The sequence below is a fragment of the Anas platyrhynchos genome, chromosome 1 (genome assembly GCF_047663525.1).
Source record: "Anas platyrhynchos isolate ZD024472 breed Pekin duck chromosome 1, IASCAAS_PekinDuck_T2T, whole genome shotgun sequence".
NCBI classification, from domain to species: Eukaryota; Metazoa; Chordata; class Aves; order Anseriformes; family Anatidae; genus Anas; species Anas platyrhynchos.
Window position 1 is genome coordinate 60501444 of NC_092587.1, and position 18694 is coordinate 60520137.

At 47.9% G+C, this 18694-nt stretch overlaps 1 protein-coding gene across 5 annotated transcripts in view; it reads left to right on the forward strand.

The window, feature by feature from the left end:
• Positions 1-18694, forward strand: part of TMEM178B (transmembrane protein 178B) — a 214405-nt gene that overhangs the window by 83575 nt on the left and 112136 nt on the right. Inside the window, exon 3 of one of the 5 annotated variants that reach the window (XM_027446395.3) lies at positions 5459-10566. The exons of the other annotated variants lie outside the window; for them this stretch is intronic. Within the exon in view, the coding sequence (XP_027302196.1) occupies positions 5459-5730 (272 nt within the window). The 3' untranslated portion in view covers positions 5731-10566. Of the gene's footprint in view, positions 1-5458; positions 10567-18694 lie in introns of those variants that run through there. 5 annotated transcript variants of the gene reach the window in all.

The following is an 18694-nucleotide window of genomic DNA, read 5'->3' on the forward strand; positions in this document are numbered from 1 at the left end:
TTAGGAAGAGCCTTGGAGCAGGGGTTGCATGCCTGACTGTGTCTTGGTTCTTCCATTTCTATCAGTTGCGCTAATAAACAGTGCTGCCTTGCCCATTAAAGTTTTCTTCGCTCTTTTACTGTAATGGGCACGTCAGAAAGTCCAAGGAACAGCTCATTAGATCAATAATACTTATGCACGGACACAGCAGAAACCAAAGTGGAGTTACGCTGGCGTCTAAGGCTTTGGACGAACAGGGAAACAGGGCTGTGCGTGCTGATTTTCAAAGGGGGGAAAATGCAGGCAGAAGCATAGTGTTTTGTTTTTTTTTTCCCTTCAAGTGACACAATCTTGAAAGAACAACAATAAAAAAATCCAATGGAAAATTGCTAGCATATTCTTCAGTCTGATTTCTTACCTATGATAATGTACTATGCAGTGAGGGTAAAAAAAAAAAAAAAAGGAATGCTTCAGACTCGAGTTCTGACCATTCTGACTATGACTTGACAGACAGAGAAAAACCTAAATGGTGGCTTTGTGGGCAGTAGTGAAATTTTGACTCTCGAATAGAAAAGGGGCTTTGAAGCATCTGTGTAACTTTAACTGTAAAATAACTAGTATGAAGTGGAGTCAGATTTTTTGGCATGAAAATTAGGACTTCAGGTATTTTAAGTTTTCTCACGTTTGTGAACTTTCATGAGGGATATAAAAATCTTTCAGAAAGATTTTCATCCTTTGCCATTATGCTGTGGGATATATGCAGGACAGAGACACATTATGAGTGTCATTTAAAGTCTTTTCCACATCCCTTTGCTTCCAGGAGGTGTTAAATTAACCTGGTTCTAGTGCATTATTGAAACACCTGCACGATGTTGGATAATGTCTTCTCTGCCCTGGGAATTGTTTTTTTTTTCCAGTTAACAGATGCTGCCTCTGTTTGTTTTGAAGCAGGAAAAGATAACACAAGGTAGGCCCTACATAAACAGAAAATTACTCTTTCCACATTTCTTGGCAGCAGTCGTGGGTTAGGTACAGGTGGATGTCCCCTCACAGATGTAGGAGTGATATTAAACGGAGGAGTCATGTGATGCCAATTAAATGTGCATGTCAGCTGGCTTCTCTTCAGTACTTTGTTTGGCTGAGTGGATTCCAGCATCTTCAAAAAACTAAACAAACAAGCAAACAAAACAAAACAAAAAAGAAGAGAAACAACCACACAAAAATCAAAACCACCTGGGACTAAATTAAAATACCAACAACGATAAAACCAGCCTGGCAGAGCAGCTTCCTCTCCTGCCATAAGCTTATGTATGTACTTTTTTCATGCAGAGTTCCTAATCTTCATTCAGAGTTACTGACGTGGCCCCAAACGGTGCACGTTTTGGCTTTGGCCATGATGCTGTGCCGTGGTGTGGTGCAAGCCAGCTAACTTGCAGCTGTGCAGAGCTTGAGGTGAGGGTTTTGTGCCACAGGGAAGGGAAGTCACCCACTTTTCCCAGTGGGACAAACTCTCCCCTGAAGCTTTCAGAAGGTCTGAGATAAGAGTTAAGCTATTTTTATCTATGGGGAAGCTATTTTTAAGTTTGTTTTTTTTCTTTCTTTCTCCAGTTTTAATGGCTCCCACTGAGCCCTCCATGGTCGGGGTTGTCACAATTCAGGCACCTGGTGCTTAAGCTTTATAAAGCAGTAGTGCAGTCCAAGCAGCACGTTGAAAAGCTCTTTGTTTTATTCCAGAAAGACCTTTTTCTAACACGTCACATAGAGAATATATGACCGTGTAAAGTTTTGGAAGTAGGCTATGCAGTCGACTTTATCTGGAGCAGGGAGGCTGTGCAGTGCGTGGCTGGGTCACTTGGGAAGTGCCGCGACGTGCACATTTCTCACTGTAGTGCACGGCCTCCTGCCCACTCCTACCTGCCTCTACAGTATCTCCTTAGCACTCCAGATTACCCGTGCCATGGGGCAGAGAGCAGGAGGAAGCAGCTTTGTGGCAGCCTGGCTGCTCGGGCACCCTCTGCTCTGAAGCTGCATTGTGCTGCTGGATCTGCACGTTGCTTTTTCACCGGGATATGTGATCAGGGTAAACAAAGGGGAACTCGTAAGGCTGTGCACCAAAATGTGACAGTTTCAAGTTAAATGAAACTCTGGGCCCACGTAATGGAGCTGCTCTCACCAAAGGATTACAGCCACTTATTGCCAGCAAACAGCACATTTACTTTGATTCTTACTGGCCGGTAGGACACAAAAAAAATCATTTACCCTTCGGTGCGCCATCTGCCAGGCAGGCAATAAATTCCTATAATCTCCTCATTGAGGCTCTGTCTGTTCCATACTTCCCTCTGTGCCTGTTAAACACGAAGGGATGCATTTACCCGAGGTGTTTTCCAGTCCATATCCTTCAACCTTCAGGAGGGGCAAAGCCACAAAGCCTGCCAAGGTATGGCACAGCCCTCCGTCCAGCATCTCATCCTTCCCGTCAGAAATAAGCAAAAGGCTGGTTAAGGGTGGAGAAGAGGAACACCATCCTGTAGGGTCAGGCACTTGTCCAGGTCCTTGGTGGCTCAGCTGGGCCCTGTGGGGCACGGGATGCCTGAGCTGTGCCTAGCACACATTGCAGACCAAATCTGTCTGTCTTCTGCAGGGAGTCAGCTGAGCTGTTTTTCCCGAGTGAAAGATACTGAAATAAGCTTCACCTGACCTACGCTCACGGTGTTTTTCTCTCTCTCTCTCTTTTTTTTTTTTTTCTCCTAATTTGAAATTTCATAGGTGTATCTATATGTGTATGTATATTTAATATAGCATTGATGTGTGCTAAAGCCTGACTTAGGCACCTTCCAAGACTGCTGTGAATTTTGGCTGTCTTTGTTACCACCCTTGTCCTCCCTTTGGTGACTTTTATAGCTCTCAGCTAAGCACGGGTGTGTTTCTGTCTGGGTTACTGCCATCCTGCTGATCCCATTCCCCTATTGGTTTTCAGATTCTCGCTGTGTCCCTTTTATAGGGGATGAAAATTTACAGTGAACAGTTTGAATTTTGCTTTAAAAGGTTCTTTAAAACGTTAGCTTCAGGTTTTCCTTTCCAGCTGCATGCCAGAGCAGCCATAGTTTCATATTTATTGCCTTTTCAAGCTTTCTCAAGATTGAGTCACTGGCATAGGTCTCCATTGATCACTGTTTTACCAGTGTGCGTGTTTTTGTTGTTTTGAAAAATTATGTAGAGGAATATGTTAATGGAAGAGGAGCGAGGAACGTACGTGAGGGTGTGAGGAGACAAACCGTGAGTCTAAACAGCCCTTCGTGGGTCGGGTGGGCTCACTCTTCCCATCGCTTCAGCTTGTTTGGGGCCACGTTTGTGGCCTGACCCTGCAGGGATGTGGTGGGAAGGGTCAGCGCTGGGTGGGCTTCCCAGCAGCACAACTGGGCATCCTGCAGGCAGTAAGGCTCTGTGGAGCTCTCGTTCAGGTACAGCAAAGAGCAGCATATGTTAGCTGTGAGCTCCACAATTCAGGTTTCTGCGTGAAGGTGAGATGCAGTCTCTAGGGCCGTGTTAATTTGGGATTTACTACCTTTCCAGCAGTTTAAAACAACAGAGCATAACCAAAGCATATGTGCAAGCCTGCTTTGTTCACACCTACTCATCCCGCGTTGATCTTGAGGGGACAGAAGCGGTTCTGGAAGATCTTTGGCATCGCAGCTGCTTTCTAAAATGCTTTGTGCTGAATGGGATTTGATAAGACATGTAAGGCTGCTTCCTTATGCTTTTGGGCAACCGTCTTCCTATGTGCCGATGAGATATTTATAGGCGAGGTCTTTGTTCCCCGCTTGCTGCTGGATGATATTAACTTCTCCGGATTGTCAGAACCTCAGGTAGGGAAGGTGCTGGTTTAAAAGAAAAAAGAAATCTGTTTCTTCACAGCACAGGTGCAGTTCTAGGGCTCTGGGTTTTGCACATGCCTCGGGGCTGTAATCAGCGATGCCTGGAGCTGGCTTTGAGCGCAGTGCCACGCACGAAGGCAGCGTTACGGGAGCCGCACCATTCAGGATAACCACAGCCTGCCCCATGCTGCTGCCTGAATTCCTGTGATTGCTCCTTGTCCGCGTGGGACCTCTGCATGACGTGGAAGGCTGTGTTTGCTTGGGTGCCTGCTGGGTGAGCTGTCTGCACAGGGCAGGGGAGCTCTTTCAGAAATCAGCCGCCTCCACAGGCTGGTGGCGAAGCTCCGGCCTCTCTTGCTGTTTGCCCACGCCGGGCTCTGCTTGGCAGCGCTCGCTGTCGCTGCCCAGGGCCCAGCACCACTGCAGCGTGACGAGCTCCATTTCGACATCTGCTGAAGTTTCAGGTTGGCCTTTTCCGTAGTCGGAGCCATTCGGAAATGCCACGAGGTGGCACTGCATTAGCTCTGCTGCGGGCGATGACAGAAATCCTCCTCTGGAGGGAACGCCAGGGAGCTTCAGCCACGGTGCAGTGGGCATGCAGAGCTTGCCACCCGTGCCCGCAGTGCCAGGGGAAACACCTAAATGCTTCCCCTGGGAGCTGCTGATAAATCTGTCCGCAGTGGGGCTTGTAGGGTTGTTGTGGGAGGGAAGAGGTGGAAGGGGCTGCATTGGACTTTGGTTTCCTGTCTCTTCCAGCTCCTTTGCAGCTTTGGCTACTAACTGAATTCATTCGTACAGCCCCCTTAGCAGGAACCATAATGAACAGTCCCAGAGCAGCTTTTGATCTGTGTTCCTTTGCTTGACAGCACAAGGCTTCAGTCCTTGCCCCATTCCCAGTTGAAGCTGTCTTTCCCAGTGGAGTAAACTGGGGACGGTGCCCGCTGCTGAACACCGCTCTGGAGCAGCACAAGCACAGCAGCAGAGCCGGGGGATGACCAAGTGGTGCCTGTGCTCTGCCATGTGCGTGCCCCGCCGTGCCATCTGTTAGCATTGCCCAGGGCTAAGCTGTTGGGTTTCCAGGCCACCTGATGGCATGGCTGCATTGCTTCTGGGAAGCGTAAGTCCCTTGATTTTTAGTACAGCTCACTTTTCCCATTCTGAAGTAAGTTTAAAGCTAAGAAATTATGTCCAGGTTCCTGGGGAGCAAAAACTGGAACGTAGGCTCACTAACCTATTGGGGAGCCAGCAGAATATCCTCCATCTGGTAGGTGCAAGGGTTGAGGTATAAATTTAGACGACTTGCTCAGGGACATCCAGAGATCTAGTTTTGAACCAGGCTGCCACATCCATGCCTCAGAGGGGAGCCAGGAGGAGCAGGCTGCAGTAGAAGGGCAGATACAGATGTCACTTCTCACCACCACTCTTTCCTTCCTTTCCTCTACTGGTAGAGGTAGGTGTTTATATGCACCCTAAGGATGAAGCTGGGTATTTTAATTTGTTTTCCATGCATTTATTTATTTATTACAAACACCCAGGGGCTGTGGACTTCGTAGGGTAGTGCAGAGCATAACTGACCTTCTGGCTTTCCTCTTGGATTTTTTTAGGCACTCTGCCTTTGCACCCTGAGGTTGGCCTCAGCATCCCTCAGCAAAAAACGTGTGGCCAGCAAGCTCTTCTGGTAGATCCTTGTGCGGGGCCAGAAGGCAAGCAAGGTATTCCAAAGATTGGTGGCTTTATCTCAGGAGAGGACAGCCTGCCAGAGAGTGCAGAAGGACATGCTGAATGTTGTACCTGCTTCTCCCTGCCTGATTCTGTGTTAGAAGCATTTTTGCCATCAGTGGGAAAGTTTTCCTCTGGGGTACGCTTCCAGGAGTAATGGTGGTTAGCACTTACGTCGTCAAGGCAGTTTGCAAGCATTAATTAAAAAATCCCAATGAAGAAGAGAGGCACAAACTGTGTTTTGGAGCTAGAGAAACTGAGTTGTGTATTGTTTCAGCATTTTGCACAGGCTCCTGCAACAGATCAATGGCAGGCCTAGAAGAAGCTGGAAGTTGAATGTGGCTGCGGGGCCAGCACCAGCTCCTCCGTGACCACGACAGGGTGATGGCTGACCCCGAGCTCCCAGCTCAGGAATATGGCACTCGATGTTTTCTCTCAGCACTCTACAAACTCAGAGGAGCTTCTGGAAAAGTTATCTGTCTTCTTTCCACCTATTCTTGCCTTTTAGTTTCTCCAGTGATCTGTCAATACCTACATCTCTGTTTTGGGGAGGGATTGCTTTGCAGCTGCGTTCAGCCAAGCTCGATCAGAGCAGCTAAGAGCAGCTTTCGCACAGGTTTCTTGTAGTCCAGCTGCAGCTCGTTGGATTTATGCTGCTTTGATACATCGCCCATTTATCTCCTGAATATTCCCCGATGGGGAGGTGCCTCTTGCTGCACAGACTTTCATGTTTGTTACATCTTAAGCCTGGTGATGGGGTCTCAAGTCAGGCTATAGGGAAGCTCTGTATCCCAAATGCCTGGGACAGGAGACGGGGCAAAGTGGGAAGAGCAGACCCCGTAGGAATAGATCCCCTAAAGCTCCTTTCCTTCCTCTCAGCCCCTGCCTGGGGCCATCATCTCCTGAGGGTCCCCAGCTCCCTGCCAGCCCCCTGTAATCCGCAGCTCCTCCCCAGCCCAGCAGCTGCTCTCTTGCTGTGTAAATCTCACTGCAGAGCCTTCGAACAAGCCCTGGCCCGCTGTATATCCAAACGGCGCTCTTCCTGCTCTGCGTTGTGTCTGTGGTTTGTGCGTATAAAGCCTGAAATAGATCAAGAGCGCGCGGCGGGCTGGAGAGCAGTTTTGCCTGGAGCATTTCAGTTTTGGTTTCCCAGCAGCAGGCTGTGGCTGTTGGAAAGTTGTACCCGTGGACTCGCTGCTTGCTTGAGCTTCTGAGCCGCGTGCACGCGCTTTGGTGGGGAAAGCAAGGTCGTCAGCAAGCTGCTGGTGGGAAAAGATAACGCTCATTGCAACCCGTGCCTTGCGAGTGCCTAAGGTTGTAATGCTGGGTATGCAAAGCAGATCGAAACCAAAAAAAAATAAACCTTCCTTCAATTAGTTAAGCTCTGAGAAAGTGTCTCCTGCATTGCAGACAAAATGCAGGCGCTCGGAAGGGAAGAAGCAAGCATGAAGAATTTGGCAAGTGATGACGGCCTAAATCCTGTCCTTTAGCACAGGCGCTTCTTGCTGCTACATGGTCAAAGTTTGCAGCAGGAATGTGACATCCATCGTCCTGGGTGGTGCTGGCCTTTTGGCTTCCCTGTGTCCGAGCTCCCTGATGCTGACCGCGGTGAGGTGCAGGCTCAGGGGGTGTTGCCATCCCTTTCTGCTGCTTCTCGGCTCTCGTGCTGACCTCTTGGGACCACAGGCAACTCGTGTGGATTAGAAGTGTTTAAGCTGATTGAGCCTACCTTGAACGGCGATAGTGGCTACAAAAATACCAGGAGCGTGACTTCTGATCTTCTCTAAAGATATTTGTGCACGTGCAGGATTCGTCTGTGTCGGGACCCAAATCCCCAGACTTTAAATTGCCTGATTAAAATCCTTTCCACTAATCACTCTTCCACTTTGCCTGGTTTTATATAACGATAAATAACATTTCACAGTTTCTCAAGTCATTATAACATCTTACGGAAAATATCCAGACTTCTCATATAAGATACCAACAAGAAAATACCTTGTAAAATGCAGATGCTTAATTTTTTTTATCCTCATACTTCATAAAGCAATAAAAAAAAAAGCTCAAAACCAAGTTTGAGATCCCATTACAGGTCACCTTCAGGGTTGCTGAGCTGCAATGAAAGGTATTTCTTCACACTTGATAAGAATAATGTGTTTGTATTTATTGCAGGGGCAGAATACAATTTATGAGCTCCTTAGCCATTTATTTCCTGGGGCCTGAACGGAGCTGGGTCATGGGAGATCAATGGCCTGGCTAGCATTTTGTTCTCCAGTTTCGCACCTTTGTTTTTTTTTATTTTATTTTTTTTAAGGAAGCCACTAATCTTCCTGTTATTCCTATTCCTATTACTCCTATTATTTCTATTCCTATTATTCCTATTCCTTCCTATTATTTATTCCAGTTGGCATATTGGGATCACCTGGCACCCCAGGCAGGAATCTTCCTACGCACAGGACAGTTTTAAATAATCCTTAATTTTGGTTGGTCCCATCTCTGAGACTCCCCCAAGGGATGCCTGGCAGACTGTGCACGAAAGTGTTTTTACCAGCTGCAGGATTTGTGGCTGATGTTTGGTTTTGCTGTCTCGAGCACATTAGGACTTTGTTTTGTGAGTGACACTTGAGAAAATATCAGTTCTTGTTTGTCCCAAGTTCGACCCCTCATATTCACGATCTGTGGGTGAGTAAATGCTTCGTTGTCACTCAGCCACTTTACCTGTTACTGAAGTCAAAATTCCTTTGTTGTGTGATTTCCCAAGTTTTAAAATATTGCATAAAGCGTTTAACTTCATTTTTGCCGGCATGTAAATAGAGAGACAGCGGTGCTTCAAAAAAATTATTAGATAGTAATTCAGTTTAAGAATTGAGTCTTTCAGGCTAAGCTGGTAATTTCTCGAAGTGACTTTGATGCACCTGTAATGGCTTTGCAATTGTCAGAAGAAAAACTGGTACTGAAAGCGCATTTTATAAAAGATCCATTAGCCCAGTATCTTTCTCTTGGTTAAAAGAAAGGATTTGCGGCTGATAATGGCTCTCAAAAACACGTCTTGTCTTTCTTACATCAGGTTGCGTTTTTAGAGAATTATGTGAAGTTTTCAGATCGTGGCAATTTGCTCAGCGTTTTGCTGCTCCTCATCCTCAGAAAACTGCCTGTTACACAAGCGGCTGTCAAAATCTACAGGTTCTATTTATTGGCCTTTATAAAGCACTTTTCACTGGGATGTTCGAGGATTGTGCGTGGATTAAAAAACAGCAAGGAAACGAGCTTGGAGGAATCTTGATGCCTTTTTATGCTGGGAATGTTATAAGATAAAACGCTGGATAAATGGGATGGAAAATGAGAGTGGGTTCGCTGTATGGGTGGGCTCCGGCTCTCCGCTCCCTCAGACTGCTGCTCCTGCCCGTGCCACAGCCACAGCACCCTGCAGCCTTATCCCAGGTGTTTGACAGCTTTTAGGGAGAGAACCCATCAAAATATGCCCTGGGCAAAATAAACAAGTTTCATAGCTTCATATATGGATGGAAATTCTTGCGAATATGGCTTTATGCACTGAAAGTTGTTAGCTGTTTTCCCCCCAAGAAATTTTGCAGAAAACTTCATTTCTAAATGAACAGCTCATTTTAAAACTTCCTGAACATTTATTTTTGGAGTGATTCCCAAAGTTGATGTTATAGTTACCAGTAAAACTGAAATTGCTCTCTTCATCTCATTCTAACACGATGCTGATTCCTGGGTACGTTTGTGACTTTGTAACCCAGCTGGGGGTCGGATGAATTCGGTACTCAGAAAAGCTCCTTCCAGCTTAAGACTCCTGAGATACAAATCGTGATGACACTGGTGCTGTGTGGATGGCTGGTTAAGATCCTAAATATTAGCTTGTCCTTTTTAGTTCACGCCATCCAATTTCATCCAGGAACAGCAGCCCGGCGTGCTGTAGAAATACCGGCAGGGAAAGAGTTAAGACAAAATAAATCCCAGCAGAGGGTCCCCTGAAATAATGCATCTCTGACATAGTTTCTGACCTTCTGCCTTTGCTTTCCCTCCTTCCCCCTCCTCCTCGGTCCAGTTTTTCATTAAGATGTTGGAGCTGGATCAATGGAGTGAGGGCAGGAGGCTGCTCAGGTCCCATGGTCCTGGGTGGAACTGACGGCGATGATGAAGTGGACCCTCGTTTTGTATTAAAGGCTGATGCTAATTCCTCTTCTCCATTAAGAAACTGCCACCGAAGAGCAAACTTATTTCCTCGTGTTTTGACAGAAGGTGAACAATTGCATTTGCAGAAGCAATTTGGGGGAGCGTAAAAGCTGTCAGCACAACGAGGGGTGGCTCTCAGCGCCTTCACACGCAGCAGCGCTGCCCACTGAAGGTGTCTGCTTTTCCCTGGCCACACGTGTCCCTGTGTGAGGTATGTGAGGTATTCTTCAGGGAACTTGGCTGGGGATAGGCACTGGTCCCTTGCTTTTTTGTGCCAGGTGGTCGTTTGCATCCCTGCACACAGGACTTCAAAGTGCCACCCTTCTGGTCTGGCCACACGCTGCAGTCACCGCGTGCTCACGTGGATGGCTCTGCAAGGTGCCAGGAGGCAGTCTGTTTCTCTTGTTAAACAGGCTGCTTAGCGTTTTGTTATTTGTACAAGGAAGACTCTGAGAAATCAGACGTGAAAAACAGAGTTCACAGATGAGGGGTGTGATCCCATCTCGTTCATGGGTCTGGGAGTCAGGGGACGTGGATTCCACTCCCGATCCTGCCACCTCCCTCTGTCACCGCGGCCGGGTAGCACGATGTCCTTGTGCCTCAGTTGTCCTGGTGACAGAAAGGGACTGCGGCTTCTTGCTGTCTCGTAGGGAAGCTAAGAGGCCAAATGCTTCTTTGCAAATGACGTTGAGATCCCAGGCTGAAAGCTGTTATGTAAGTATAAAATATATTATTGTGGTTTGTTGCAAAACAGAAGAAAAATGTTTTTAATTGTGTGCTGTTGGAGCAATCAGTTTCTTGCAAGAATACAAATAAAGATCACAGCTTTTCATGTCATTTGAAAGAGGCAGTTGGTAGCAGCATGAAAGAAAAATGTCTTAGAAAATTCAAGCACGGTCATCTACAGAGAAAATACTTCAATTCGTGCCCTTTTATCTTTCCTTTTCCATTCTGAGTTTCTTCCCCACATGCCCTGCAGACAGTATCCCTATGATACCGGAGTCTGCAGCCATGCCTGCCTGGAGAGATGCCCCCCTTCCCAAAACCCAAATCTTCATTTTGTCACATCAGTGGGTGTATATTAAGGAGTGGGTGGTAGGAGGAAGGATATTATTTGACAGCTAATATTGTAAATGCTGTCTAATACGGTTTGTATATGGGAACAGTAATAGCTACTGCTGCTGTGGTTTTGTTGCTGCGGGGAAAATGCAATAAATAGGAATTTCAGAGGAAGATCTGGTGATGAAGAAGGGTACTGGGATTTCATTTGCTGCTGTTGTGCTACCACTGTTAAATCTCCTTTCTCATCTTATTGGAATAAAATATAGGAATACTTGAATAAATATATGTATATATATATAAATATGGGAATACTGGAATAAAATAGACCTAAACAGACCCTGGCATGCTATAGGTGTACTGGACGAAGGCAATGTACATAACTGTTCCCATTAAAACTCACCCCCATGATCCTCTGTGGAGAACCATGGCACTGTGTGTCACAAAACCTTCCAGCTCAAGATCCCAAAGCGCTCTCCAAAGACTGATCGTTCATCTTTGTGCTGCCCTGTGGTAAGTTAGCATTGCTGTCGTCCTTTCATAGGTGATGAGGGTGGGATGCTCCAGAAGCACATGGTAAGCTGGCAGCAACACCGGGAGGAATGCCCGCCCTTCTGACCTTGCCTGCTCCATCCACGAGGCTGTACTTTGTGTGAAACCTCAGCAGTGTCTGCCACCGCGCATCGTTGGTTTGTTCCCTTGCTCAAAGCTTTGTTTTTCCTCCTTTGCTCTTCCCTTTGGTCAGGGCACCCAAGCATGGCAAATACTGCAGAGCAGGTATTAAGGAACAAGCCTGTAAGGAAATAAGCTGCTTTGCTTATTAAAATAGAAGAATGCAGTTAACATGTGCCCTGGCAGTAGGAGAAGGAACAAAGACAGCGCTCTCCCTCCTTTGCACGTGTACCCCGTGTTCCTGGAGACCCTGCTGCTGCCTGGCCTCCTGAGCTGCTGAGACGCAGCTATTGCATGGGGTAACAGGACAGAAACCCGTTATGTTGTTGGATTTCCCCTTCCGGAATCACTGAGGAATATTTGGTTAGCCAGAAAGTTGCACAAAGTGGCCAGGGCTGTTGTGTGTGCACTCCAAAACCAGCCACCAAACTACATTCCTAGTAGGATAGGATATCAGAAAAATTAAGGGGATTCTTGGTATAAACTCATTTCTATTTTAGATAAGTAAACCAAATTCTGTTTTTCTGACTAAAGTGACACAAATTACAATGGAAGGCTTTGAAGTTTTTGCCAGGAGTCCACAGAGTTTTTACTTCTGATGAGCTCTTTGCCCATGGAAGCCCATCCTCTGCTCCCACTCAGGGCCTCCCATGAGGACCTGTGCAGCTTGCTGTCTCCAGTACGCCATCTGGGCACTGCCTCATCCCCTGGCTTGCAACGTTTGAACCTAGGAAGAAGCCCTTTGGTAGAGACAGCTGTGATCTGGCCAGTCTCCTCTTCTTGCTGGTGCAACCTTCTGTTGGCTTTGGGTTTAATTTCGCTCCGTGTAAAGGCTGTGACTGCCTCTGCGGACAAGGCCGAAGGACCATAACCACCGTTTGCAGCACTGCGACCGATCGCTTTCAGCTTGCTGGTCCACCCTTGGATCATTTGCTCCAGCCAAGCTGGAGGATGCCTAATTCAGTCACAGCGTGCCTGCGCAAGGCCCTGCAGCCCCTCCAAAACGTAGTTTGTCCTGGTGTGCGACTTTGTTCAGGGAGTGACTGTAGATGCAGAAGGGTTAAGGAGAAGAGGGCTAACTCCCCGTGTGCATGAGGCGCTGAGGCCCAGATGCTGTGCTTAATTACCCTGGCCAGCTCTGGCACCATCCTGCTCCAGGGGGAATTAAATGAGGAATGGCGTGTCAGGGGCTGCTCCTTTCCAAGCTTCCCCAAGCGCACCAGCCCTATCCCAAACGCCCCCAGGACAAAGTGGCTGTGGGGCAGGGGCTGCCCTTGAGGTTTCCTGCTGGGCTTCTGCACACTCCGTGTGGCGTCGGGGCCACTGGGAGAGCCTCACTACAAGCGGCTCCAGGACTGCAGAGGAAGCCTGTAGAGCCTCTGGTGTACGAGCAGAGCTTGCTCGAGCAGCTTGGTTGGTATTTCTGTTCCCTCGCTGTCATGTGTGTGGAAACATCCCATCGTGGCGGTTTGCTTTGCAGCCTCCTTGCATCTGGACAGGGCCTGCCCACCATCCTGGGGCACTTGCCCCATTCCCTTTCCCCATAACCAGCAGGAGTTTTAAACAATAGAAATGCTGGAGGATGAATGTTCAGACTGAACTTGGGAGGTGGTCTTTATTTGGGCAGAAATTTGTCATACACGGTTTCTGAAATAAAGTCTTTTTTTTTTTTCTTTTTCTTTTTTCTTTCTCCCTGTCCCATTCTGTCAAAAAAAAAAAAGAGCAAAATTAATTTAGTTATTCTTGTGAAAAGCTCTTCTAGGTGGCCGTGGCTGTTGTTTCCTGAAGCTGTTTTTCAGCTGTTTGAAAGTTGTGATTTCACATTTGTGAAACGCTCCTCACCGAAGAGCGACGTGTGGCTTTTTTTCCTGAGGAAATCAGGTTTGATTTGACCAGGCTGTTAGCACCGCAAATGGCACGCCGGGCCTGCCCTGCAGAGGGTTTTTGCTGGGTTTAGGTGTGTGCTCAGGAAGGAGGTGCCGGCTGGGGGTGAATAACTTCACTCTGCAGCCAGCTGGGTGTCCAAAGGGCCCTAAAGCAGCACCGGCTGCTGTTCACGGGGCTCGGAAAACTTCAGGTAAGAAAAGCGTTTCCCGGAGTGCCTGCTCCTCTGCCTATCAAAACACCTCGGCTGCCTGGGGAAAGGCACTCGGCTGTAAAAGCTGAGAGGGCATGAATCCTATTTCCAGGTCTGTGCTTCGTAATTTTCTGTACTTCACAGCTCCTCTTTAGTGAGCCCAGCTCGGGCTGAACCATCCAGCAGTCTAGAGCTGCGGTTTGTTACGGAAATAGGCCCCGCTGGGGGACGGTGTGTGGCTCTGATCCAACGGCCACTGGTTTTTATTTGGCCGGTTTAAGGGTTTTTGAGAATCATGTGCTGAACGTGCAGAGCGAGAGGTTTTAGTAGGCACATTAACGCGGCCCCTGAGAACGGCTGTGCTCAGTGAAAGCGCCTTGGCCGAGGTCAGGAGCAGACTGATGTCCCCGATCTCCTTGCGAGTGCCTCTAATGAGCCTGCAGATGCTTTGCAAACAGAAAACTTGGTGAGGGGGAGCACCACGCTGGTGGCATTTAATAAAAGAGAGATGAGGGCATCCTGTGGTCTGGGGAGCTGTGTGTCCCTGTGGGATTGAGATTCTCTCTGATATTCTTTTTTTTTTTTTTTTCTAAAAAAAAAGCAAGCAGATAAAAGCACTTTATGAAAGGAAGTGGAAAAACATGCAGCATGTTTGAGTTTGAATGCTTTAATCACCTTGGGTCCTGCACACTCGGAGCTCCGGCGGGCACGGTGTTCTGCGAGGACGTGGGAGGTGGGTGCTTTTTGGGGCCCCTGGGTGAGCAGCGGGGAGGCAGGGTGCACACATCGCTCCAGGTAGGTGTGTTTGCTTCTTCCTCAGTGCCCTGGGCCTCTGGAGCCACTCGCAGGCTGAGCAGGAGAGGCAGAGGGGCCCTGGGAGGCAGATGAAAGCTGTGGCAGGCTGAGCCCGGGGCGCTTTGCAGCCAGCCCTGGAAGGCGATAATCATTGGAGGGATAATGGCTTGTTTCGGGTTAATAGATCCTGACAGCCTAATTTCCCCTGGTGAAAATAAAAGGGAATAAATCTTAGAAATACTGTAAAATCGATAGCTAGCAGCGGAGGGGCTGACAACAAGACCCTATATCCACAGCACATTATTTTCGTGAATTGTTCATTTCACATTTTGAGCGGTTGGCTTCTCTGCGGCTTTGCTAGAGCTAGGTAATCCTCCCTTCTCCTTCCTGCCATGCCCATCTCCTCAATGCCTGCATTTTACTCGCCTTTCAGCAAAGGGCCGGCAGCCTCGAGTGTGTTGGAGGGGAGTGCTGCCCCCCTGCCCGGGGGACCCCACAGCTGCCTGGCTTTACTGGGGAACTTGGGGCTGCTTTACCCCTTCGCCTAGGCAGGCGTGGCTTAACCTAATTACAGGTCTTTATCTGTAAACAGCGAGATAACAGCATCCTGACCCTCCGAAGCAACCCAGCCGCAGGAGTCTTTGCTCAGCGCTCCGTGGCTCTGCTCCCCAGAGGAAGGCTGCAGCCGCTGTTATGCTCGTGAGCTGAAGCTAACGCCGCACCTCCTGGCCTTCCCAAGGTCAGGGTTTAAGATTCTTGCACCGAGCAGCCAGAAGCTTCCCCAGATAAATCGCAGGGTCCGCTGAGAGCGGTTTGCAGTAAGTGTGGGTTGGCAGCGTTACAGGAGCAGAAGATCATGAACCAGAAAGCTGTTAAACACTTGGGGATGGATGCCGAAACGAGGGCTGCGGAGAGCACTGCTGTGTTGGCACCGAGCCGGGAGCTGTGGGGCTGGGGTGGAGCAGGGATGGGGTTCTGCTGATCAGTCTGATCATCTGGATCCTTGCTAACACGCACCAGCCCAAGCACAGGCTGCACAGTCCTCCCAAAGGGTGCACGTGGGCTTGGGGAAGACAGCTTGTGCTGCAGGGGGTGTTTTCTTTGTATTGGCTTCCCCGTGAACGAAGGAGGAGTGAGCTCTCAGTCAGTCCTGCTGTGGACTTTATTTTAAAGGCAGGGTGGAGGAACTACATGTTACTGAATTTCCAAATGCCGAGGGTTATTTAAGACCTTTTACGGTAAAAACTGTGGTAAAAGCTACTCTCCTTTCCCAGATGAATAACACAACGAGGTTTTTAGAGGAGCCTACATGAGTGATTGATCCCATCTCACAGTTAGAGGGATTTGGCCTTTTCCTGTCAAGGCATTTGCCTCTGAGCTGTTGCTTGAAGTTGTGTTCTTCATTAACAGGAAAGAAAACACATTTTGTGTCCTGGATACAGACATCTTGGACAGAGGCAAGCGCACTTGCTGCCTGTCTCAGCTCCCCACTTCTTCCTCCCCTCTCTGCATTTCCTATGTGCTCAGGGCACTGCCCGGGGACTAACTCCTGCCCCTGGAGCAGGCTTCCTGTGTGATGCTGAACTTGTGTCTCTTGGACCCAGATCTTGTCCCGTCACATCTCACTCCCTTCCTTTTCCCTTTTCTGGCTCTCCATCAGGTAGCTTTCAGACTTTTCAGGCTCACCGTGTGTTAGTGCAGTGGCCATTCAGTGATGTCCTTTGCTTCGCTGGCACTTCAGTCACTACATACAGCACAAACGTACTTCTGGGAGAAGCCTAAGAGGGTTTCTCCACTAATGACTGAGGTTGTCCTTGAGATTTTCTTCCCCAAGGTGAGTTCTGTTATCCCTTCTCTCCTGCTGCATACTTACCACTTAGTGCTGATGACCCCGTGCAACACCTTTTCCTCTCTGTTGATACCAGCCAAAAACTGGGGGAAGACCCAAGACCCTTTGCATAAAATAACTTAAATTGAAGTGTTTCTTTTGAAGCAGACTTATCACTCTTTCCACTAGAACATGCAAGCAGTGGCTAAAATCCCTTTCAGAAGGGCCCAGACATCCTTCTGCTTACTGTGGACTCTTTCTTCCCCTGGCAGGAGGAAGGATCTCCATCCATCCCCTCTCTCCCACCAGGAATTGTGCTGATTTCAGTTAATAACAAAAGCAGAGCAACATCAATGATTTTTTTCACAGAAGCCTAATTTAAATAGTACAGGTAGTTGTGTTTTCTCCTAACACCTTTTCGTGGAAAAATCAAGGAACTGGTCCATTAAAGCTCCACCTCTCTATTGTGAAAAGTAAACAAAAATCAATGTGCTGCAGGCAGTCCGTTCACAGAGACGGTGCTGACATCAGGCTGGGCAGAGAATCCCCCAGTGACTCCTGCTTGTAGTATATATTTTCCTCTGCTGGAGCAGCTAATGAAATATGTATAACATTTAGCAATAGTGATAATAATAGCTGGTTCACGTGTAGCGTTATTTCAGTTGAAGATGACAGAGTTCCCTTCTTTGATGTATTTGCATTTTGAAGATATGTGGACTGAGGATGGTAAAATAATTTTAAGAAGTCCTCCAGCATCTCTAAAAACTGGGATCTCAGTGCTGTGCTTCAGTGGTTACAGAGGTGCTTTTGGGGATGGAGGGTCTGGTGGGCAGGAAAACAAAGCTGGGGTCATGAAGTCAAAGGGCTCAGGTCCTCAGAACTGGAGCCTCTTTGTGACATGTAGGCAGTGGGAGACGATACCCTCACACCAAGTAATTTTTATTTGCAGCTGATAAGCTGCAGCTTGTATAAGGGGTCAGGAGGCTGAAGTGCTGCAAACATGTGGGGTGCAGGAGCTTGAAGGGACAGCTTGAGGCGGGATGGGAGAGTGTGAATCTCACCCTCGCTTTGTGAAACTTGGCAGATGTGCTGGAGTCATTTGTCTTTAGTTATTCAGCAGGTCAGAGGCAGAGCCAGAAATAGAATCCAGGTCTCCCGAACTCCGGGGCCACCACCGTTATCTCCAAACCCATATTTCCTCTCCAAAGTCGTTTCAGAACTATGCAACGTGCCATGGGATCTTGCACTTTTCTACCCCGCCAGCTCTTTGACATGGCAATGCAGGTGCTCTTTGATTATTACAGCGTATTCAAAATCTGTGACAGGTTGATTTTGCTCAAGAGCTGAAAATGAGTTTTTCATGTGTGAGGGTCTTTTGCTACCGTAGGCAGAGGCAGAACTGTGATACCAAAGATAAAATGAGCTAGCACTTCACTCCGCAGCTTTCAAGGTGACCTTCACATTAACAAAACAAACAAAAACCACTTGAATGTAAATCAGGAAGTGTTATGTATTTATTTGTTTATGGTTTAGAAAATGTGGCTTAAATGCATGTTGCTTTTTGGACACTTTAGAGAAGACCTCTAGGAAGCTTCTGCACCCCTCCTGACTCATACGTTATGCTGCATAGCGATGCAAAATCGCACAGATCTGGCCAGTGTGGAAATCAAGCCTGGGAGGATTGTAAAGCAAGGGCCTGAGTTGAATCCATTGGGGTTTCAATCAGCCCCTGAATGTGTTTTTCCTCTCCTCACCCCAGAGTTAGGTTGTAATTGCAGTGGTGACCAGAACCTCATGTGGGTCTCCAGCTCTTTGTTCAGGCCACCTGATGACCGTACTCCTCTGCCTTACTAGCAGGGCTTTTCTCTGACATGACACCGCTTTCTGTGCAGTGCCCATCCTTTATAGGCTCCTGGGCCTTCTCAAGGAAGCTGCAGCACCATGGTGCCTCGACCACCACAGGCAGAGCGATTTGGAAAGCGTTGTTTTTTCTTTCACATCAGCCGTGGGGTTCTCGGTGGTGCGTGGGACCGATCGCAGCCGTGGCGAGGTGGCAGAGGCTGAGCACAGCTGGCAGGCAGAGCACTCCTGCTGTGCTGCAGTCACGGCTGGAGCTGGTGGCAGGACAAAGCCTGGGCCTTCCTCGCTTTCTGAAACAATAAACCCATAAACCCATGGCTACAGTAAAAATAAATAAAAAAGTCCTAAATTGCCCAGAGAAGCTGAAACAGCTCTTCTGGGACGGGGCATCTGTGCTGGTGCTATCAGGCCAGCGTACTCCCCTGAGAAGGAGCTCATATATCATTTGCTTTTGCTGTCTTGAAGACTCTTTTTTTTACATTTTAACTGAATATTTGTCTTGTTTTGGCATTTATTGACTATTTAATATTTAAACATGCTTAATAAATCCTGAAACGAAACCACTGTCATATGAACATGGGACTTTTCGCCTCAGCAAGGGCAGGCATCAGCAATAAAAAGACAGAAAGCCCAAAG